The 23,543-nt window shown below is 55.0% G+C and overlaps 1 protein-coding gene across 1 annotated transcript; it reads right to left on the bottom strand.

Moving 5' to 3' along the window:
- Positions 1–408: 408 nt before the first annotated feature.
- On the bottom strand, positions 409–22,719 carry Asic4 (acid sensing ion channel subunit family member 4). The gene is made up of 10 exons (XM_059278305.1): positions 21,790–22,719; positions 5,771–5,915; positions 5,542–5,669; positions 5,194–5,356; positions 4,702–4,758; positions 1,998–2,151; positions 1,406–1,497; positions 1,247–1,326; positions 934–1,038; positions 409–787 (listed from the first exon to the last, which is right to left on the bottom strand). The coding sequence occupies exons 1-10, from the start codon at positions 22,369–22,371 to the stop codon at positions 674–676; spliced, it is 1,620 nt and encodes a 539-aa protein (XP_059134288.1). The 5' UTR covers positions 22,372–22,719; the 3' UTR covers positions 409–673.
- Positions 22,720–23,543: the final 824 nt, after the last annotated feature.

Here is a 23,543-nt window from a genome sequence, read left to right on the forward strand (position 1 = left end):
TATAAAACCAGTCTTTAGGAAGCAAGGACTGAGAAGGCTGCTCCCCCTCCCGCTAAGCTTGGCCAAGGTCTGAAAGGTCTTCCGCCCGCTCCTCATGGAGGGAACTTGTGGTGGGGCTGGTACAGGGGGGACTGGGAGCTGGGCCAGGCCTGCTGGGCCACCCACTCCCCCTGCCAAGAGGGGAGCTGGGCCTGGAGAGAGGGAAGTAGAACCAGCCCAACATGCCTAGGTCCCAAGGAGTTGCCATCTACCTCTAGGGCTGGGACCCTGACTATCCCGTGTCACCCTCCCCTGCAGCCCCACCCTTGTATGTCTGTGTCCCACCCCCACCCAGTCCCTAAATATATACAAATGTACAGCGGGGCCCTGCCAGGGTTCCACCTCCCCCATCTTTCTCTTCCTCCCTCCCCTCCTCAGGGGCCTCTAGTCTGGTCTTCAGCCCTTCCTGGACACCCGCCTGGGAGCAGGGAGTGTGGACAAGAAGGACCCTTGTGCAAGGCAGCCGAGCCTGGGTCGGGGAGAGCAGGACCCCAGTCCTGGCCTCTCAGTGAGCACCACCCCCTTCCCTTAGCCCTGGGCTGTCCCAGGTCTTCTGTCCCAGGACCAGGAGATGTGGGGGGGCCTGGGTGGGTAGAATCCCAGACTCATGGGTACTTCCCCACACAGCACCATCCTAGCAAGCAAAGTCTTCAAAGAGGCTTCCTGGGGGCCCGTGGGGGTGGTGATGGTTGGGAAGCAGGCTGCTAGCTCCTCCACCCTCAGCACGCCCCCGGCTTGGACAGGGACTCTGTAAAATGAAAAAGGAATGGGACAGTGGTCAAGTTGTGTACTCGTCTCAACAATGGCTTTTCCTTCTCCTCTGGGGTGTTTTGGGAACTTTTAGGCCTTGGAGAGAGGGTGCTCTCCAGGTTGGGAGGAGAGTAAGTCACTCACCTGTTCTTTCAGCTCCTGTAGCCCCAAAGTGGAGATACCCCCAGTGGATGTCCGCAGTGGGGTCTTGGGCCGTCGCCACACCCTCTTGAGTCGATCCCAGGAGACCTTGCAGGTCAAGGTGGTGTATAGAAGGGTCTCAGTTAAAGGACTTGTTGCCTAGCAACCCCTTTCATAGGGGTGGGTCCTCACCCCCAACCCAGCCTCTTCAGAGCCAGACCCTCAAGCACTTCTAGAACCCTGAGCCCACTGCCCAGCCAGACCAGCCCACCTAGGAGCCTTGTCCATTCACATTGCCTTTCCTACATGCCCTTACCTCATAGATGTAGTCAAGGATCTCCAGCAAGGTGAGGATGCTAGCCCCAATGAACAGGCCCATCTGTCCCCCAAGGTCCCCTGAGGAGCAAGAGGGCAGGGTCAGTGGGAACAGGCTGGGCTGATCCACACATGGGTGGGGGCAAAGGTCAGGGCTTACCCAGCAGGGCTGACAGGCCATAGGCTGCTCGCTGTTCCATGGCTTCAGACGTTAGGGCCTCAAAAAAGACATCCAGGACTAGGAAGTTCTCCCTGGGAAATATGAAAGGACAGCTGTGTAGGGCTGCTGGTCTTGAGGGGGCAGCAGCATCAAGGGCATCCTCAGGCTAGCTGATCCTGATCTAAGACCCCTATGTGCTGGGGAGCTGGTGGCTTCAGAGAGAGCTGGGTCCAGCTGTGTTGGCTTTGTGGTTGCTTTGCTTTGTTTTTCTGAGAAAGGGTTTCATATAGTCCACACTGGCCTCGATCTCCCTATGTATCAGAGGAGAAAGACATAAACGGGTCTAAACACTGGCATCAGCAGTGACAGGGGCGTGTACAGGGAGCTGTGGCAGCTCAGACTTGGGCCGGGAAGGGCTTTCCTGGAAGTGGACCAGGATGTAACTCAAAGGATGGCAGTTAGAAAGATTGTGAATGGCATTCCTGGCAGGATACCCAATATACACAAAGCAGCAGCTCATTCTCAGTCCCTACTCTGCCCAGGGCCTGCCCAAGGGCCCTCCCCACAGAACCCATCTGTGGGCATGTCTTACCGGATGTAGGTCTCATTGCGGTTGTACTTCCTCGCCAGGTACCTGGCGGAACCCCTGTTGGGGATCTTGACCATGGAGATCTCTTTGCCATAGCGAGTCAGGTTGCACGGGGTGGGGCAGAAGCAGGGGCCCTCAGAGCCTCCGCCCAGGGAGTCTGCGACACAAAGACAGGCCCCAGCTGCGGTGGGGTGGGTGGTCCACAGCCCCAGTAGCTATGGGGACAGGCACAGAGTCTATCCTGAGCTGGCAAGTCCATCCGAGGGGCCAGACTTGCCACCTCCTAGAGCATGCTGATTGCAGGCCGCCTCAAACCAACTTTAAACTACCCATGACGGCAGCGCGTCCACAGATCTCTCCCTCTGTCCCCAACTGCCTGGGACAAGGAGGTCCCGTGGCTCAGAAGGTGAAAGCATATCTGCCAGAGTTAGTCAACCCGAGGTCTCAGACACACAGGGAGTTAAGGAAAGGATGCTGGGATGGGAGGGGGGAATATGGGTGGATGGACAGATGGACAGAACAAACAGGGTTCACACACTTGATATGCTCGATGTCCCTGCTCGCCCCTGCAGGCCCCCTTTCCACTCTCTTCCTCCTTGCCTTATGCCCCGGGAGGCTGCTGATCCTTGTCAAATCCATCACCTTGACCCCTTTGCCCTCCAGCCTGTGGTCAGGCAGGTGAGGAAGAGAGGGCAGAGGAGCCTGGATACTTCTTTCCCGTTTCTCCAGTTTCCAGGCCACAGATAGGCAGAGGGTGCATACTTCCTCTTGTGCCACACTGCCACTGTCTACTCCTCTCAAGCAGCCCTAGGTGCGCGCTCTCTCTCTGTCTCTCTGTCTCTCTGACTCTCTTTGTCTGTCTCTGTCTCTGTCTCTCTCTCTGCTCCGTGATCCTTCCTTCCTTTCTTCCTTCCTTCCTTCCTTCCTTCCTTCCTTCCTTCCTTCCTTCCGGCCCGAGAGTGAAGGCTCCCTGTGTCACTTATTTCATGGACTCTCGCCACACCCATGGCACCCCTTCTCCAGCTGATACGTCTGTTCCTTTTTTTTTTTTTTTTTCTTTTTGGTGTTTCGAGACAGGGTTTCTCTGTGTAGCTTTGGTGCCTGTCCTGGATCTCACTCTGTAGACCAGGCTGGCCTGGAACTCACAGAGATCTGCCTGCCTCTGTCTCCCGAGTAATGGGATTAAAGGTGTGTGCCACCACTGCCCGCCGCCGCCCTGTTCCTTTCTTTTAATGTTCTTCTCTTGCACACCCGACAGGTGCAGGTGGTATGGGGGCATAGAGGAGGTCTCGGTACACCGGTCTGCTACCCCAGCATCTCAAACGCATCCCCAGAGGCCCATCACATCTAGATTTCTGCATTGAGCTCCTAGCTGGTGTCCTGCTTCAAGCTTCTGTATCTCACCCACTAACCTTTCCACTTAGCTTCAAAGCCCTGGTTGGCTTCCCAGAACCTCCCTCTTCTACTTCCTGCTGCCTCCCTTGACCTTTGCCTCCAGCTATACTGACCTTTGGGTGTCCTAGACAAAGCATGCTTCCTCTAGCCACAAGATATCTGGGACATGAGACATGCTATCCCTACTCCTGGTGCCCTTCACATCTCTGCTAATGTGTAGCTTTCCATGTAGAATCCTCTGGCCTTTCTAGACTGGGGGGGGGCACATGTCCCTCCCCAGGCCCTTGTAACACCCTATTCAAGAACTGTTACACTGTTAGCATGGATCCTCACTAAGTGTTCATGGACAGGACTCTTGGTTCCTCACTCTCAACACTCAGAACAGGGTGAATAGGTCTAGAGAATGAATCAGTCAGCTGTTAGGGGGGTGGGTGGGTGGATGGATGGGTGGATGGATGGGTGGATGGATGGATGGATGGATGGATGGATGGATAGATGGGTGGATGGATGGATGGATGGGTGGATGGATGGATGGATGGGTGGATGGATGGATGGATGGATGGATGGATGGATGGATGGATGGATGGGTGGGTGGATGGATGGATGGATGGGTGGATGGATGGATGGATGGGTGGATAGATGGGTGGATGGATGGATGGATGGATGGATGGGTGGATGGGTGGATGGATGGATGGATGGATGGATGGGTGGATGGATGGATGGATGGATGGGTGGATGGATGGATGGATGGATGGATGGATGGATGGATGGATGGATAGATGGATGGATGGATGGGTGGGTGGATGGGTGGATGGATGGGTGGATGGGTGGGTGGGTGGGTGGATGGGTGGGTGGATGGGTGTGTGGATGAGCTGCAGATCAGGTGAGGCCTGTGGAAAGATGGAGTTTGTTTTATCCATACTGACATCCAGCGATGTATTTTTCCTAGGGCTCAGAAGTCATTTCACTTTCTCAGAGAAAGGGGGGTAGAGGGGGAGAGAGAGAGAGAGAGAGAGAGAGAGAGAGAGAGAGAGAGAGAGAGATGGCAGAACTGAGATGGGAAGCCCAGCCCTTCACTCACGGTCTTAGGTTCTCTGCGATATCTCCCCATGGCCTGTCACCACTTGCCCGAGTGTCTGAACCCGCGGAAGCCCTCAGGCCTGTCCCCCTCAGGTGTGAGATAAAGCTCAACCTCAGCAAGACCCTCCCCCAGGACAGGTTGGGAGGAGAGGTGAGAAGCCACAGAGAAGGAGAAGGGTACTCAGAGGATGAAGAGAGCGGGGAGAGACAGGGAAGGGAAGGCAGCACACACCCAGTGTGTGGTCGGCACATTCAATGTAGATGTTTGGCGGGCAGATGGTCTCATTGCCTGGAAGGAGAGAAGAGTATTTCTGAGATCTACAGTCCTTTCCCTTCTCCCTTACCACACACCCATGTGGCATTCCACATATATGCATGTTTGCACATATACATAACAGATCAACGTATGCACACTCATGCATAAAAACAATGAAAATGCATATATACACATACGCATGTAATCATTCACTTACTTACACAACCATGTGTATACTCTTACGTTCATGCGCACAACCCCAAAACACACACATACACAACAAATATACATTAGCATGCCCACAAGCATGGATATACATGCATTCCCAAACATGGGAAAAATATCCAGACATACCCATGAGCACATGCTCATGAGTGTGGACACATGTACATATTGTACACATGTTTCTGCCCCTGGAAGTTCAAGAGCCCAGAAGAGTGGCACCAGAGACTGGCTGGAGGTGCCCACCTGGCATGTGCACCATCCGGCAGTGGCAGCGCTGGAGCACGACCTCCTTCTCACACCGCAGTCGGCAGGCAGACACACTATAGGCTGAGTAGCCCTGAAGCTCAGGCTCCCTGAGCTCGCTCTCCGCCCGGCAGTTGCCCCAAGGCTGGGGCAGATAAGTTAGCTGCAGAGATGGGGCATGACAAGGTCAAAGCCAAGCATGTCGGTCAAGGCCAGTCCTCCAGTGTCAGTAGCCCCAGCAAGGCCACGGGGCTGGCAGACAGGATATCTGCAAGGCAGATCTGGCCAGCATCCCTTGAAACAGAGATTCGCGCTGTGCCCAGGCTAGGCCTAGCTGGGAATGCTCACCCGCTGTTCCTGGCAAGACACAAAAGTCTGGAAGCCTGGGGACACACCGAACCCCAGCTGATGGATGTAGGGAGGCTCCTCCTGGCTGTGGATCTGCACCCGGATACCAGCCTCAAATGACGTCTCATCTGCACAGCAGAGATGAAGAGCTTCAGAACCTACTCCAGTCAGAGCGCAGAGCCCAGGCCCCACCCCTGAGTTGGCCCTTATCCTTTTCCCTGCCCCATACTTGTCTCCCTCCATATGGGTAGGTATTCCTCCTGCTGGATGTCTAGCATGATCTCCAGGCCACTACCCATGCCACCAGCCCGGCTGGGCAGTGAGCTCTGAGGATCCGCATTGAAGGTGTAACACTTCCCATAGCGAGTGTAGACCTGGAGGGAGATAGAACATGTCAGTAACAGAACTTTTTAAATATTCTGGCAGGTTCTCACTGTGTCGTTCAAGTTGGATCTACTCCTCCCCAGGGTCTTGCAGCACCCCAGGAATTTCCCTGCCCAAGAGTTGCTCCCCATGTAGCTGGCCTTGAAATCACAATCCTGTTGCTCTAACCACACGAGCTCTGGGAATACACTTGCGCACCACCATGCCAGGCTCAGACTCTTGCTATTCCCGTCCTGCCCTCCCTCCACTGAGTAAAGGGTCCTCTTATTGCTACTTAGTGTTTTTGAATCAGGATCCCTAAAATCTGCACCTCCTCCCCTCCCACAGCAAACTAACACGATCTCCACCTACCTGGTCCTCCCTGTATCCATCCCTTCCTTCTGTTCTCCACACGGCTGTCAAAGCACTCAAACCAACCAAGTCCCCCTGCCAGATTTTGTCTGTGGCTTACACACCATGCTACAGATACACAATAAGGGATGCACAATAAGACTTATTTCTTTATTGTGCTTGTGTGCATTTGTACCCGGTCTGTACATTCGGGTGGAGGCCAGAGATTTAAAATCAGGTATCTTCCCCAGTCACCCTCCACCTTACTTTTGGAGACAAAGCCTTTCACTGAGCATGGAGATCATCAATTTGGCGAGGCTGGCTGGCCAGTGAGCTCCAGGGATCCTCTTTTCTCTGCCTCCCCAGCACTGGGATTACAGGCATGTGCCCCCGTGTCCAGCTTTTTCCATGGATGCTCAAAGTCCTCACGCTGGCATGGCAAGCCCTTCATCCACAGAGCCATCCCCCAGCCCCAGTAAAACTTACTTTTAAACAAGACTACCCTAAACAACAATGGCTTCCCATTTTCCAGAGAATGAAGCCAGACTCTTTCCCTAGCCTTAAAGCGGCCCTTCAGTATGGCCCTGACCCTCCTCTGCCCCTCCACTCCTGCAACTGTGACAAACTCAAACATCTGGTACTCCCGCTCACCTCAGATTTTTGTGGTCGCTCCCTCTCCAGGCGTGGCGGAGCTAGCTGTCCTGCATCCCACTCACCTCACACCCCATGCTCACTCTGTTAGATTGTTCAGTATATGCATCAAGGCCTGAGATTTTGCTCATCTACTCACTTCCCTGACCATTGCCCATGTCCTCCACTAGAAAGCACGCTGCACAGGAGCAGGGAACCCGCCTGGTGTCCCATATTCTTGTCCCACGGTGGGGCACAGAAGGAGCTTTCGTGAACCTTTCCTATCCAAAGCCCAGCTCGGCTCCTTGATGAGCATTCTTCCCTTCAGACACCAGATGGCGCTGGTGACCCAAAGATGAAGGCACAGGCTCAGCCTGGGGATTTTAGTGGCTGCCTGGAGTCACTGAGCAGCCGGAATGGGAGAGCTACTGAAAAAGAGGAGGATTCTAGCTGCCCCCTGCCAGGCTCACCCCACGGAGACGTGGCCCTGGGTCAAACCCATCACAGGCAGCACCTTCCCCGGGGGCAAGGGGGTCAGTGTGCCCCAACACTACCTCCACCCCTTTCCTGGGAATGCACGTGCTCACACTGTAAGAGCTGGGAAAGGGCACGAAGTGGCGTGAAGGGGAAAGAATCTCCCCAGGCTTGACTGCGGCGGCGGGAGAGTGCTGAAGGAAGAGGCTGGGCCGAGAGCTGGGAAGTGGAGTTCTGAGGCAGTCTGAGGGGACCGCCGGGGACATCTTGGGGGGGGGGGTGGAGTTCTGTCCTCCCTCCTCTGGTGAGTTCGCTATTTGCAGCTTCAGCAATCTCCTACCCCCACCCCACCCCCTGCCCCAGTACTTCCTCCTCCCAAACTGATTTCTGAAACAACAACAAAAGGCACAGAGCAGGCGCCTTGACATTTACAAAACATGAAAACACCTACTGCTACGCTGTGTCATCTACCCAGGGCCTCTGATTTTAGAAGTGTTTAACGACCTTGGCGACAGAAAAGGAAACTGAAGCTCAGAGAGGTGTAATGACTGGAATGAGGCCACACAGCTAGTGGTCTGGTCGGATGGAACTCATGGGGATGCAAAGCTCCAGCCACTCCCATAATTCATTGCTAGCATCCTCAGGATGGAGAGAGATGGGATGTCCTCGTACTGGACCTTCCTTCCCCTGCTCCTCTGTACCTTCAGCTCCATTCCTCAGCCCCTTCCTCTCAGTGTCTTCTGTCCCCTCCAGCTTCTGGGGTCCAGTCCTTGTCCCCATCTGGATCCAGTCCTGTCTCCACCTATACCCTCCATCACAGTAGGTCTCCTGTGGAGCATCCCAGGGACCTCACAGGAGTGGGCATCACAGACACCTTAGAGCATTCAAAGTGCCCCAGACATGTTAGGGTCCATGCTCAGTCTCATCGAACCTCCACAACTACCCAGAGGGCAAATGAGGAGACAGAAGCTCAGAGAACTGGACCAGCTTGCAGAGGTCTCCAAGATCAGCGTTCCTCAAATGCCTATTCATACCCAGATCCCCTTTGTAAAGTGCTGCTTCTGGTTTAGTACATGGAGGTAGAAGGACTCCCTGGAACGAAATTCTGCGTTTCTACAAACCTGCTGGTCTGTGGACCGCACAGTAAGTAGAAAGGTCTAGTTGAACAAGGCATGGTGGCACAGGCCTGTAATCCCAGCAGCTCCGGACTGAGGCAGGAGGACTATTAATTCACGGCTGGCCTGAGCTGCAAACTGAGTTGCCTAGCTCCAGCAACTTAGTGAGACCCTGTCTCGAAATAAAAAAGTAAAGAGGGCCAGGAATATAGCTCAGTGGTAGACTGAGTGCCGTGTGTGTGTGTGTGTGTGTGTGTGTGGGGGGGGGGGGGGGTCCTATGTTCCATCTCCAGTGCTGAAACTGAAAATGACTAGGAGACACAAGAGTCAAGCAAGACAGCTTGGGCCTAGTCATGATCTCTCGGGACATGTCTGTGGAGGGAGAGGAACCGGGAGTGGGCTGAGTGCAAGACTCCTGACTCCCTAGTAACATGGGAAAGGCAGATCCAGGGGATGTAGAAGTGCCCAACATCTTCCTGTTTCAGGCCAAGAAGACGCTGGAATCAGTTCCTGCCAACTCAGCCAGTTTTGAGTGCATGCTTGAGTTGAGAGGCTAAATGAGGCCCAGGCTATGTGAGGGAACCCCGGGTCTGTGTTGCTCACGCGTGTCTGCCAAGCAATGCCACAGTCTCTCTGGAGCTTAGCCTCACTCCCAGGTCTCCAGTTCCCTGAAGCATGGATCGATGCTTCCTTCCCTGTTGGCATTCCCAAAGTCCAGTGAGATTAGCAAAAGGAAAGCCTAAGTGCAGGAGAACATCAAGCGTGATCAGACATCCTCATTTCATCCCAGGTCAATTTTTTTCCCCTGAGATATGGTTTCTCTGTGTAACAATCCTGGCTGTCCTGGAACTCACTTTTGTAGACCAGGCTGGCCTCGAGCTCACAGAAATCTGCCTGCCTCTGCCTCCCAAGTGCTGGGATTAAAGGTGTGCGCCACCACCACCCGGCATCTCAGGTCTTTTTTAGAAATGCTTTTGGTGTATTTTCTCCTTGGAGCCTCGGCGCAAGCCACGTGAGGTAACTGTTGCCGCTGTGAAGGATGAAGTAACTGAAACTCAGAGAGGGAAAAGGGGCTTGGCTAAGTGCACACAGCCAGCAAAGGGCAGGAGAGAACTGAACCAGACGGAAGCCCATGTACAATACAGTCAGTACTTAGGAATTGCCTGGTGTGGGCTCAGTGGACGAAAGATGCTCCCTTGGTAGAACAGTCCTGTAGATTTATATTTCAACATATGTACACAGACGCATGCCACTGGACAGTGAGTCCAGCCCCCTGCACGATGGAGCTCATCCCTAACTTGGGAGGAGTTGGTTACCTAGCAAATGTGCTGATGACGTGGTTGTATACCGGCAGGGGTTGGGGGGCTGTGAGTGACACAGAAGGCGTGTGAAAGTAGTCCGGGTTCAAAGGACACTCTAGAGAGAACGGACAGGCCAGACTGTCAGGACTGGGCCACCTGCACAGCCTGGGTCAGGCCCCACTGCTGGGAAGAGCACCTCGTTGCCCCGGAGACAGTCCCTGGCCCAGGCATTGGTGGTGGAGCCAGCCACTGGCTCCTAAGTGGTAGAATTCTGGTGGCAGCACAGCCCACAGCTTCTTCCATGGAGACGGCACGGCCGTGCAGCCGCAAGGTCCCACTGGCTGTCCACTGCTTCCTCCCCATGGACTGGCCTGAAAGGAGGATGTGTATACAAGAGTTGAGAGCCTGGGGGCCCAGTCACAGAGAGGGTTGACGCTGGGCCAAGAAGTGTCCTGATGGTGGAAGGGCCATTTCCAGATAACCTCAGCTTCGAAGCGCTGCCCATGGGGCCTTGATCCTGTCAAATCCCTATCACCTCCTCTCTATCTTGGCTTCCAACCCCATGCTATACCAGCCCGAGCTGGAGTGTGTAACCTCTCGGAACTTCCCTGAGCTCAAAGTGGATGGGCTGTAAACAGGACAGCTAGGGTCCCTCCACCAGCTTCCTCTAGCTAGTCCTCCTCTGGTCTCTCTCTGATTATCTCTCCCAACAGCAATGGCCCAGGTCACTGCCTGTTTCCCGATCTGTCTGTCTCTCCACTTCTCTAGCTCCCTGGTTTACCTTTTCTGGGCACCCAACCAGAGTCCCTCTGGACTCAGTTTCTCTGCTTCTAGCCATTGGCCAGCCTGTTTATCATCCCAGCATCCCTTTCTCTCCTAGATGCTGTCTGGCCCCTTTGTCCCTTGCCCTGTCGACCTCTCTATCTTATTTACTTTTCTCTCTGTCCATGTGAGTATTCAATTTCTGTATCTTGTCTTCCTCCTAGATTTTACTATGGGCCTAAGGTTACCCAGATGCCCTCCCTAGTCTCCTCTCTCTCCCCTCCCCCAATCCCCAACCCTCCCCATCTGCCCGAGACAATGATCAGGAGCTGGAAGAGATCTGTCCAGAGCTTGCTCCCCTGAGCGATGGCTTCTCTCTCAGCCCTCCGAGCTCCATCCATCCACAGCTCCCATTTCCCAAGATAGCTCTCTCTGCCTGGCTGCTAGCTTTCCCCCCCTCAGCCCTCCCTAGCTCCTCTTCCTCCCTGTAGCCACAGAGCCCACAGGGTTAATAGCCAATTAGTAGGGCCAGGGCTCAGCTATGTGGGAGAAGGCCCTGGGCCTCCAGGAGATAAGAAGCAGCCAGAAGCAGCAAAGACCGGGCAGCTAATCCCATAGCTAATCTGCAGCCTGGCCTTTATCTCCACCGCCTTCTGGGCACCCAGCTTCTGCCAAGACCCCAGCACCTCCTAGCTACTTCTCTATGGATGGGAGCCCCTCTCCTTTATCCCTCTGCCCGCCTCTGTGAGGTCCACCCCTGTGCCTCCTCCTTAGCTGCCCCGGAATGAACTCCCCTTTACCCTGCAGTGCCCGGGAGTCCGCGGTGGACCAACAGAAGGGGTTGGATATGTCTTCATCCAGCCATGACTAGCACCCTGGGTGGGAGAGCTCCTAAGCCATGGCTGTACTCAGGGGTGACCCAGGATCCAGGTTTAGTACTTCATCCTTCTCTAGCCTCTCCAGGGACAGAGGAAGACCAATAGTGCCAACTCAAAATGCTTGGATGGGGGCTGGAGAGATGGCTCAGAGGTTAAGGTGCACTGACTGCTCTCCCAGAGGTCCTGAGTTCAATCCCCAGCACCCACATGGTGGCTCACAACCATCTGTAATGAGATCTGGTGCCCTCTTCTGGCCTGCAGTCATATGTGCTGTATATATAATAAATAAATTTTTTTTTTTTTGGTTTTTCGAGACAGGGTTTCTCTGTGTAGCTTTGCGCCTTTCCTGGGACTCACTTGATAGCCCAGGCTGGCCTCGAACTCACAGAGATCTGCCTGGCTCTGCCTCCCGAGTGCTGGGATTAAAGGCGTGCGCCACCACCGCCCGGCTTAAATAAATAAATTTTAAAAAAATGCTTGGATGTCTGTGCTGGCCAAAAGTTTGGGATCACGTGGACCAACCCTCTCCCGTTGAACAAGGCTAAAGCAGAAGCCTAGAGATGCCAGCTTCATGTCCAAGAGCCCACAGGGAATAAGATTCAGCACTGTAGGGCTGGAGAGATGGCTCAGAGCACTGACTGCTCTTCCAGAGGTCCTGAGTTCAATTCCCAGCAACCACATGGTGGCTCACAACCATCTGTAATGAGATCTGGTGCCCTCTTCTGGCCTGAAGGGATATACGCAAGCAGAATAATGTATACATAATAAATAAATAAATTAAAAAAAAAAAAGATTCAGCACCGTAACCCAGTCCACCTCCCCAACCAGTGCCAGCATTCTTCGATAACTTTGTCACCTCCCTGCCAGTCAGTGGACACTGAGTCTGACTGCAGTCCACCTCCGACAGCCTGTAACCTGGGTTAGTGATTTTTCGACTTTTCTGAACCCCAGTTTTCTCTTCTGTCAAATGGAACCTTCCAGAAAAATGTCTGCCTGCCTTGTTTCATGGGGGTAGTTATAAGTCTGAAAGGAGAAAAAATACCAGGCCCAAAGGCAATCCCCCTGTAGTCTCAGCTACTTAGGAGTCTGAGGCAGGAGGATTTGTTTCAGTCCAGGAATTTGGGGCAACACTGTGAGACCCCCCCTGCATTAAATAAACAGATATTTGTAAAGTGAAGTCATATGCATGACACCCCAGCTTTGGTCTGTGATGCTGGGAATAGATACAGAAGCCTCCGAACACGGGGGAAGGAAAAGAGTTTGGAGCCTGACAAAGCAGAGTTCAAATCCCACCTCTTCCATCAACCTTAACAAACAACTTGCGGCAGTGATCAAGAGCTGAGTGCCTGACAATCTCTTCATGCCTTTGGTTTGCACCTCCATAAAAGGCAACCAGCAATCCTCCGGTTAGGACTGCAGATTAGAGATAAATTCCTGAGTGATGCATGGCAGGCACTCAGAGAGGGGGGCCGACCTCAGGAAGGGAGCTTCCAGTCAGAGAGCACAGCTGCTTTGGTTTTGGATCCCCACTGGGCCCATCTTCACAGGGCATTCTGCCTCTCGGTAAAGATGTCTGCCCTTAGGAACTGATCAGCATGGAGCTCTTTCAGAGCAAACCTCACAGGCTCTGAGACACGGCTCTTCCAGCAGATGGAAAGCTCACCCTGGCTTACCTCCAGGACCTGTTCTTACTGAAGTCTGTGGGATTCAGATTCCGTCATTGAAACCCCCCCCCATCCTCCATTTTTCATCTGTGAAATGGGAATGAAATCAGGTACCCTTCCAAGTTGGCATGAGAAAAGAGATAACATAGCACATTAGCAACAGCTAATTTTCTAAATGCCTACTCTGAACCCAGCACAGATTTGAGAGCTTTACATAAATGAACTCTTTAATGCTGGGGGGGGGGATGATAGAAGTTATTCTCATTGTCCCCATTTCACAGACAAGATGGTGGAGGCACAGAGGGTAAGAAACGTTGCCAGGGTCACATGATATAGCAGAGCCGAGAATGGTGGGTACTGGAACAACCCATGTGTCAGACAGTATCCCTTGAGCCTTTACAATGTGTCAGGCACTGTATTTGGTGCTGGGGATACATCCCAGAACAAAACTGTCTCAAGGAGTTTGCTATCTGATGTGGACGCATGCATTCATTGAAAAAGTGTTCACTGAGCACCTACACCATGTGCCAGGAGTATTCAAAGTGCCAGGCCAACAAGAGGGAACGGAACACACAAACCTAACAGTCACACAATAGACACCCCTGGCGATGGGCCATGCTGTGCTGGAGATCCTAGCCAAGGCCACGGCCGATGCAACAGGAGTTTGGTTCCAGTTGGAGGGTTAGGGAATGCATCTTTGAATAAGCTGGCTGCCCCGCCACCCCGGAGGGACATCAGACAGACTTAGGGAAGACACGCTACTTCCCGCACTTCCAGTAGGTCTGAGAGTAGAAGTGTAGCCTAGGTGGAGTACACAGTTCCCAGTGCCCAATGCCACCCACATGCTTTCCAGGGAGCCCTTCTCCAAGGTGGGTCTGGGAATGGTGGTAGGGTCTGTTCAAACGTAAGCGAGAGAGAACCGTGTTGGATGGGGACAGGGACCTGGCTAAGGCCCATTGGCCAGAGCATAGGAGGAGGCACAGGAAGCGGAAGTATGAAATGGGGAGCTCAGGGTTGCTTCCCAAGCGGACGAAGGAGGGACTCCAGGACCCAGGGAAACAGTTACACCTGTTCCTGGGCAGCCATTAGACCCCAGAAAGACAATTTTGCAGGTGATAATGTTTTTAATTGGTAACTAAGTCCTTCCCTGGCATTCCCGCAAACAAAACTGTTTCACACTCACAGTTGGTGGGCGGGAGTTTTCAATTCCAACAAAGCTCGGGGAGAACTAGGGTAGTTGCAGTAATCGTAGTAGTAGTTGCTGTTGTTGTTGTTGTTGTTGTTGTTGGTGGTGGTGGTGGTGTGTGTGTGTGTGTGTCCGCTGGACAAGTGGGTGGGCGCCCATCAGGAGCCCCTGTCCGAGACGCTCTTCTAGCAGCTCAGGCCTAGCTGCCCGCGCTGCACCGCGAGGCCGCACCCACGGGCCACGCTCCCTGCTGGCTGCCTCTCCTGCGGGGCAGGCATCCATCATCACCGAGCAGCGCCCTCCCTCCGTCTCCTTCGGGCTCCTCGGCTCTCCTCCCCGGGTTCGCCTCATTTGCATTCCCTCGGCTCTCGGCTCCTCGGCAAAGTGACCTCCGTGCACACAGCAGCGCCAGAGGCTTCCACCGCGGAGGGAGACACCGTCGCCCGCCTCCCGCTGCGGCCGGGGAGGCGATCAAATGGGCGGGAGCTGGGACAGCGCAGACAGGAGTAGATGGAGCTGGGGACCAGGGCTGGACGTGGCCAGTGAGCCTGGTGCTGGGGCGGCGCTGAAGGGCTAGAGTAAGATCTGAACCCGCGACCTCAGTCTCTAGCCTGGCTGGAGTGAAATGTGGAGGTCACTCACCCCGAGGTCCAGGGAGCTGGGCCGTAGAAATGAAAACCTCCTCTTGAAACCAGAGGGTCTCAAACACCTCAACCTCCGCTTGCATCCCAGCCAGGGAGAGGCCTACTCCACCGCGCAGTCCCCCAGGAGTCTCCAACCCTGCCCGGGTTCTGCCCAGCCCCCTGTCCCCACTCCCCTGGCCAGCCAAGCTGCCTCCCCCAACCCCACCCCCCGCTTGGTATTTACACCTTTCACACATTTGTAAGCTATTATCCTGTCCACGCTTAGTCACCGCTGAGCCAAGCGCCACGGATTTAGCTCCTTTAATCTTTCCTCCTAAATCAATCCTCCATTTCCCCTTAATCATCCCGTGGCTCCTCTCTGAACTCTCGCGGCTGCCTCGCCTGCCTGCCGCAGCCTATGCCTTATCTCTCTGGAACTGCTCCCCCTCCAACCCAAAGCGGTGTCCCAAGGGCACTGTGAACACTTAGGGGGTGGACTGGATATTCGGTCCTGCTATACCCCCTGCTTGGGAGCCGAGGGAGGAAATGCAGGCATGCTTGGCCTCTTCTAGAAGACACACAGCATTAGACCTTTCTGTTCTCAGCCCCAGACTCTCTCTGTCTTCCTGCCTACTCCCAGGCACGGGGTGGGGGGTGGGTGGGGGTGGGGTACTCTAAAGACCCTAAGCCTCTGTCACGGCCCACCAAACGCAAAAACAAAGACAACCAAATGCACAACAATTCTGGTAGATAAGATCGTCTTCCAGCTGCCCATGCTGCCCATCGAGCTGGCTGTCCCCACCTCCTTGATCCAGGTGCTGAAAGGAGGTGGATGCAGGAGAGCCAGAAAGGGCAGGAAAAGCTGGTGTCTCCCCAACTCGAGGTTACTGCCCTTCCTCCTCCTCCAAGGAGGCTGCCCATCTCTCCTGGACCATCCTTGGGCTCCATCCCCACTCCACTCCCTATCCAGGGGGTGGGTCCAGTAGCCTAGAGGCTGGACTTTCTCTGGGATCTCTAGGACCCTCTTGCCTCCAGGTTTCTGATCCTTTCTGCTCCTCAGCCCAGACCTAGGTCAGGCAGCCCTGCTCTCCACCACAAGAGGGGGCAGGTTCCTCCTGGAAGCCCAAGGACAGGGATGGGGGTCCATAAAGAGGCTAGGAGGGGAAGGTATGGGGGCCATTTCTTCAGATGCTAATCAGCATCTTCCAGCAGTGTGAGGAGAAGCTGAGTTGATAATGAGCCCAGCTCGGGGCTGATTCCTGATTAATGAAGAGGCCACAGGGCTTCTTGAGTGGGGCCGGGTGGGGCATGCCTCTCACGACCCTCCCCATTGCCCTTGAAGACCAGCCCTCTGTGATGCTTTTCCCTGCCCTTCCTTGCAGGCGTAATTCCCTTAACAGTGTCTACGAACTTCACTGCCAATGCAGCCAGACGGAGAGCGCCCCCTCCAGGCGGACTGGAGGAGCAGCAGCCAGGGCCAAGTAAGAGGTGTGCAGTACCCACCTGGGCTCTGCAATCTGAGCTGTAGGCAACTTCCAGGGTTGTTACAATCAGGGAACTTTTTATTGAAAGAAACTAGATTTGGAGCTTCTTTTGACACCACAGAAGCATACTGACACCCTCACACAGGGCAGCAGTTAGCTAGAGCTGAGGCTGAGATCCCACCCTTCGCCACCTTGCTCTCACTGACTCCACCCGCCCGACTCCCCAAGGCAAGAGCAGCCCTTAACCAGATGTTCACTAAATGTGTACGAGGCTCACACCTCAGGACATAATGGGACCGTAGGGACAGAGGACCAGATAGGGGATTCAGGCAGAGTTAACAAAGTTCATCTGTATGTAAAAGGCCTGCATCAACATCAGATGGAACGTCCCCCTTTCTAGAGCCGAGGGGTTATAGGGAAGGTCTGGAGTTGGGAAGTGAGCATGGGATAGCTCCTTCTATAGACGATGGCAGGAGGTCAGAGGTACAGCCTGCCACTGTTGGCCTGACTACCGCACTAGACAAGAGCGTGGGAACTAAGGAGGAAATGGATGGAAAAAAGAGGTTGCTGAAAAGCCCCAAATTGGGAGACGGGGCAACCAGAGTAGTAGAGGACTTTGCATCAAGTCTCCCTTGCCTCAGAGCTGTCCTGGGTAGCGGATGGGGAGGGCTGTGAGGGGAGGGGGAGGGCAGGGGGGACTGCCCAGCTGGAAGAGGCCTTGTCTAATTGTGCCTGATTAGTAGAGAGGAAGAGAACAGGGCGAGTGATTAATAGTCACGGCAGTCACCAGCGTGTGGGGAAGGAGGATTGGGAGGGGGAGGGAAGCCTGAGAGCCAAGAGGGGATGGAGACAGTGAGGTACCCACGGGGCCTTGGTCTCCTACCCTTCTAGGGGCTGTCTGTACCCTTGATCCTGGGGAGTCCTACAACCAGGAGCTGGGCCCTGCCCCCACCCCCTAAGGGATTCCCTCCTCCTTCCTGCCACAGTTTTCAGGCAGGGGCATGGAAGAGAAGAGACCAAGGTCATGTCTGCCTCTAGGAAAAGAAGTATCTGCATTCACAGGATGCTTTTAGACACCCCAAAGCTTCCAACCCCAAGACACTGGCTCCATCCTCAGCTTAATCTGGGACCTCAGCTTGGCTTCTAATCGCAGCCCACAAAAACATCATGGTAAGTATATCCTCTAGTCCCATCAGTAATTCCAGCCCTGCCTCGGCCAGGCAATCTGAACCTTATTCACCAGTATGTTGTCCAGCATGCACCAGTTGCACATACCAGATCACATCTCAAATGCTCAACAGCCACGCATGCCTAGTGACTACCGCGTCGGACAATACAGACATGGGATGTTTCTTTCCGTCACCACAGAAAGTTTAATCGTCTAACCCTGACCCATACAGTATATGCACATATGTACGTGTGCATGCTTGCTCGGGAGGGCTATAACTGCAGAGAGGACCGTGAGCATCTGAGAGCTACAGGGGGTGCGGGGGGAAAACTAGGGAATGGAGAGCAGTGTTGTTCTGGAGCAGGGATCAGAAACCATGGGGCGATGCTGAGAGCATTGAGGTTAAAAGACGGTCAGGAGCTGAGGTTGGTGGTGTTTGTGGCAACTGACGCTTGCAGAGTGCATACTGTGTGCGTGCCAGGCAGTGTGCGAAACTCTCTTCGGGCATCTTGCCCTCACAACCTCCCCGTAGCCTATGTAATGAATACACAAACGGATGTTCATGGAAGCCTTTTGGTTTCCTCCAAGGCCACGGAATTGAACAGAACCAAGGTTCAAGTCCACACGATCAGACAGCTCCCGAGCTCACACATGGTGTGCAGTCCCCCCCGCTGAGAGGAGATGCTGCCTTTTAGAGACACCTTTGCTTTGTACAGATCAAGCAAGGAAGGCTAGGGAGAAAGCGATTGCCTCCCACCAAGCTGACAGACTGCGAGTGAGCCATGATGAGGGAGGTCGAACTGGGGCTTGGCACACAGTTGGGGGACAGTGGGATGGAGAAGGGAGGGAGAGCCCTCTATAGTGTGGGGGGTGTGGGGGGGAATAGGGTGGTGATGAGAGTAGGAGGTAGACATGGGAATGGGCTGGTGTGAGCCTGAGTGATGGAGAGAAGGGAAGAGAAGAGCCAGGGGCCTTCGTGGAGGATGGGGTGTGAGTGGAAATGGTCCTAGCATTGCACCTCAGAAACCATGTCGCTCTTTCTCTCCTCTCGGAATCTCAGTCAGGCTGCCTCATCCTTTAAGCCTTCCCAGCCTTCTTTTAGCCCGGAGTGGCCTCTCTCTCTCTCTTTCTCTCTCTCTCTCTCTCTCTCTCTCTCTCTCTCTCTCTCTCTCTCTCTCTTTCTCTCAACACGGGCTCTTACCATCCAGGAACCTCATCTGGCAATTAATCCTGGCACCTTATGACATTGCTTGCATGGCTGATTAACTCTTGCATGGTTGCTTAAGCTTTTGAGCATCCCTGTCCCTGTTCTTCCGTGAGACTGAAGGCATCTTGAGGACAGGGTTTGAGGACTAGGGCGTCGCTTCTTTGCTGTCCCCCCCCCCCAGGTCCTAGCCAGGAACCCAGTGTGTGCAGGCACACAGAGCAGCAAGCATTGTGAGTGCCTGACTAGGAGTAAACGGAGGGATATTTGGGAGCATGGGGGTGAGAGTGATTTCAGTGGTACCAGAAGCAAGAGCAGAAGCTTAGGGGACTGGGGGAGGGCACATTACCCAGAGTAAAAATAGGCTGGAAAATGTGACATTTATTAACTTGGATTCCGGAGGAAAGGTCACAGCAGAGTGGGGAGTGGGAAGGAGGAAACAGGGAAAGCAACAGAAAACACATCACCGTCCCTTACCGAAGCCTGTCCGTCACAGTCACTGACCATTCCACCACCCACTCCGGGGCAGGTGCTGCCCCAGCAGGCTCGGATTTTCATCTCCTTACCAAAGACCCTCAAATCCCCATCATGTAGCCCACACCCTCACCGCAGAGCTGATTATGGACCTCGTTTATGTCCTCACCAGAGGCCTCGAGTCTTCCTTCCCCTTCTCCATCTCACCTCACCCAGGCAACGCATCCAACCTTCTCCATCGCCATGAGCACCAGCCCAGCTCCTACCTGTCTCAGACTCAACTGAGTACTCCAGGTCCAGAAGGAATTACATGCAGCAGGTGGGGGATGGGGGATGGGCAGGAGGCTATGAGTCTAGGCTAAGGTGGGCATCGGGGAACAAGAACCCCAAAGGGGGAATTCTGTCCCCCAGTGCTTGCTTTGCCAGACTTGCACTGATGTTCCTGGGACAGCCCCATAGAAGAGGTCCACAAGCTTTGACCCTCCCTCTCCAGCCCCAGAGTACCAAAGGGCCTAGGGAAAGCTATCCTTGACTCCCCCCCGCCCCTCTACTCCAGTTATTCCCAGGATTCCAGGGACTCTTAGCTTGGATCAAGGGAATCCCTGCCCCTGTGTTCTCTGGATTCCTCTCATCCTAACAGAAACCCTCTGTCACCTCCCGCTCACTTCCTAAATGCCCTCCATGTCTCCTCCATTGATGTGTGTCATCGTTACCCTTCCCTTTTCCTGCCCACCCCAACTGGAGCTAAGACACCAACTCAGGGACACAAAGACACCATTGATTTCTGCCCCAGCAGCACTTGCTGAGACTGAGTTCCTCCCCACCCCCCATTCCAGAGGGGTGAGGCTGCAAGACAGGAGTCCCGTGGATCCCAAAGGCCACGCTCACACTCTACACACCACTTCCTTTGTAGGGACTCTCCCAGCTCTGGTTTTTGGAGAGCAGTATTTCATTCTCCTAGAAGACAGAGTGTTTAGCCAGACAACAGGCTGATATTCCCTAATTCCACTCTTGGTACAATCTCCTCCCTCCTGCCCCCTTTTCATGTTAATTTCTCCCACCCACCGAACCCACCCACACAACCCAAAGCAAGAGGCCCCAGACACTGCAGACATGGTGGGGCCAGGAACCCGGTTGATGCAGGTTTCCTGGTAACACTGAGGCAGTGAGGTGAGCTTGTGGATAAGGAGCCAGGCTCTTAAGAGGGAAAGTACCCATTGCTGCTGGAGCCTGGGTGTGATGGGCGCCAGGTTAAGACCACACATCTGCTCATATACCAGGCCATAGCCACAAGGGTGAAACCTCACGCACACATACATAAAGACAGACATCAACTAGGGACTGGGGACAGGCATCTCAAGCACATGGTGACTACTAGCTTGTGAATGTGGGTGAAAGGAACCCTGATAGACTTGACAGAGGCCAGCACACACCCTCCACACTCACACACCTGACTGTGGGAGGTGTGAGGGCAGAGCAGGCCGAGCTGATGCTCCACTGCTGGTATGGGTACATGTGTTTGTCTTCACACGCATGGGGGCGGTGGTGACAGTTGTCCCCGCATGGAGAATGGAGGGACGACGTTGGGGCAGATTGAGGGTTGGTGTCGGGAGCAGAATGGCATCCCAAGCATGACCCCATCCTTGGCAGCTGTGAGCTGGGGTACAGGCATGGAATGAACAGCTCTCTGGGTGTGTGGGTGTGCAGGTGTGCATATGAGTGTAGTGACAGGGACATTGAATGTGCATGACAGGGAGTATGCAAGGAAACTGTGTCCCTGAGCAGTAGGAGTGTGTGTGTGTGTGTGTGTGTGTGTGTGTGTGTTCATGTGCCAGCTCCGAGGGTGAGTTATGCACAGAGAGGGAATGAGTGATTCCCAGTGTGAGAGCCCTAGCCAGGCAAGGGAGCAGCAGCAGGAACAGGGGCTGGAGGGGGGTGGGGGCACTGGCAAGCAGGGAAGACCAAGGGGAGCATGAAAGAGGGATGTGTGAGGGCGGCTGTGAAGGGGCGTGTGTGAAAGACACAGAGACGGAAGAGACTGTCACCCAGTATACACGAAGACCATCTCCATCCAGCTGGCTGGCTGGGCCAGCTCCCCAGAAGGCAGCCCTGAGTCCTCCCTTTGACAGGGACACCTCTCCCCTCCAGCAACCCTCTCCCCAACACTTTCATTAGCTGGGAAGAAGAAGAATCCAGTAGCCCCAGAAGAGAAGAAGAACAAGAGCAAAGTAGCGCTCAGTCTGTCTGGCCTTGGGATGAAGACCAGCTCCAGGACCCTGAGCCCATCCCCGGGAATGCCCCTGGCCCCCCAGCTTGAGCACTGCAGCAGCAGCAGCTGAAGAGGAGCTGTACCACCCAGGGTAAGCCCTTCTGAGTGAGCTTCCAGGGCTCCAGGGCTGAGGAGCCAGAGGGAAACACCAGCTGGGGGAGACACGAGGCCTGCCTGTGGTGGCAGGAAGGAAGGGAAGCCCTGTTGAGGATGCCCTCAAGTACCACCCTCCACCACCACCCGCCCCCCACTTCAGCCTCTGGGCCACCCCAGGTTTAGGTGGCCCGGCTAGAAGAACTCACCACGGAGAAGTTGCTGGCGGAGCAGCGGTGTCCACTGAAGTTGCAGCTCTTGAGCATGTCCGCAAGCTGGTGGCCGGTGCGGTTGAGGATGTCTACCATGTCAGGCTCTGGGTAACGAAGACCAGCTGCACGGTGCCCATCCCGGTCTTTGGGGGGCAGCCCTGTTAGATTGGCCAGGTGGAAGATATCAGCGTCGCTGAGTGCCGAATGCCGGAATCGGTTGATGTTGCAGAGGGTGACAGCCGGGAAGCCCGCCACCGGGGCTGGGGCAGCAGGGTCCACAGCTACCAGGTGAGGCCGGGTCAGGTAGCCCCTGGCCAGGCTGGCTGCCTGGTATAGGAAGGCAGCCAGTGAGGTGAGTAGGGCCAGTGCCCACAGGGTTCTGCGCAGTCCATGGGGGCCTGGGGCACAGGCCCGGCCCAGCCCATGCAGAGTGCTGGTGCTGGCAAAGGTGGCCAGGTCCCGAGGGGCTGCTGGCCCCTGAGCAGCCCCCAGGAGGCTCTGCTCATCCCCTGCCTCCTTCTCCTTGGGTTTTGCATCCTCCTCAGCAAATTTGATTTTGCACACAATCTCGATCGGCATCTGTCCCCGGCTGCTGGGACTGGCCAGAGCCTCACTGCTACCGTCCCTCCCTGGACAGCAGCCCTGGTGCCCTCCGGAGTGGCGGTGGCGGCAGCGGCTGCTCTTCTAAAACTCAGGGCAATCTGGAGGAGGATGGGGACAGGGTGGGGGCCCGAGGTGGGGGCGTCACTCCCACTCCCAGCAGCTCCGCAGCCCCGGCGCGCTGCCTCTGCCGCTGCTGCCTCTGCTGCCGCTTGCTTGTCTCTCTCCTCGATCGTCTCCTTGTGGCTTCCCTTATCAGCACCAGCACAGCTGTCAGCCCCTGCGTGTGTCCCTGCGAGCAAGCGAGTGAGCGAGGGAGCAAGCGTTGCTCCGCCACGCCGCCGCCGCCACCGCGCAGCCCCAGCCGCTCCGCTCAGCATGTGCTCTGGAGCCCACCCCGTGCTTAATAATTCAGGACATGTCAACAGCGTTTCACCGTCGGGCACTGGCACGGGAGGCAGGAGCCAGGCCAGGGAGGGAAAAACTCCCCGCCCTGCCCTGCCCCAGCCCAGGATGGAGAGCCCAGTATTGAGGGCGCTTCTGAAACTCTCGCTGTACCTTAGTCCATTGTGGGGGCTCCCAGAGAGTCCAGTCTCAGGCCATCCAGGGAAAGATGCTATCTATGCTCAGAGGGCTCAGCCCACTCCTGGCCACTTTTTCTGGACCACACCCCACCAAAGGGTCAACCAACTCTGTCCTCCAGCTCCTGGCTTCCCTGACTCCAGCCTCAGCTGATGTCACTGCCCCACTCACAGCAGCTTCCAGAAACTCCTTGAGAGAGCCACTTGTTTGAATGAGGGAGGGAAGGAAGGGATGGCCAAGCAAGATTAAGAGACAACTGTGGCTTCACTGGGACTCTCCTTCCCTAGAGCCTTGCTGCTGATTCCAACACCCACCACACCCCTACCCGTTCCAGGAGGGGGCACCGACTCCCTTTCTCTGACTTTGTCCCCAGTCCCAATTCTAGCCATTCTTGTGACTGGAGCAGAGGCCACCCTGGCCGACTTGCTCAATCTGTGGCCACTTTACTAGCCTTATAGGCTCCAAATCCCTTGCTATGACCAGGCTTGGGGAAAAGGAGGGCAGCTGGGGGTGCCAGACCAGGGAGCAAAGAGCGCAAAGGCAGGGGAGAAGGAAATGAAGAACCCATG

The sequence above is a fragment of the Peromyscus eremicus genome, chromosome 13 (assembly GCF_949786415.1).
Source record: "Peromyscus eremicus chromosome 13, PerEre_H2_v1, whole genome shotgun sequence".
Lineage (NCBI taxonomy): Eukaryota > Metazoa > Chordata > Mammalia > Rodentia > Cricetidae > Peromyscus > Peromyscus eremicus.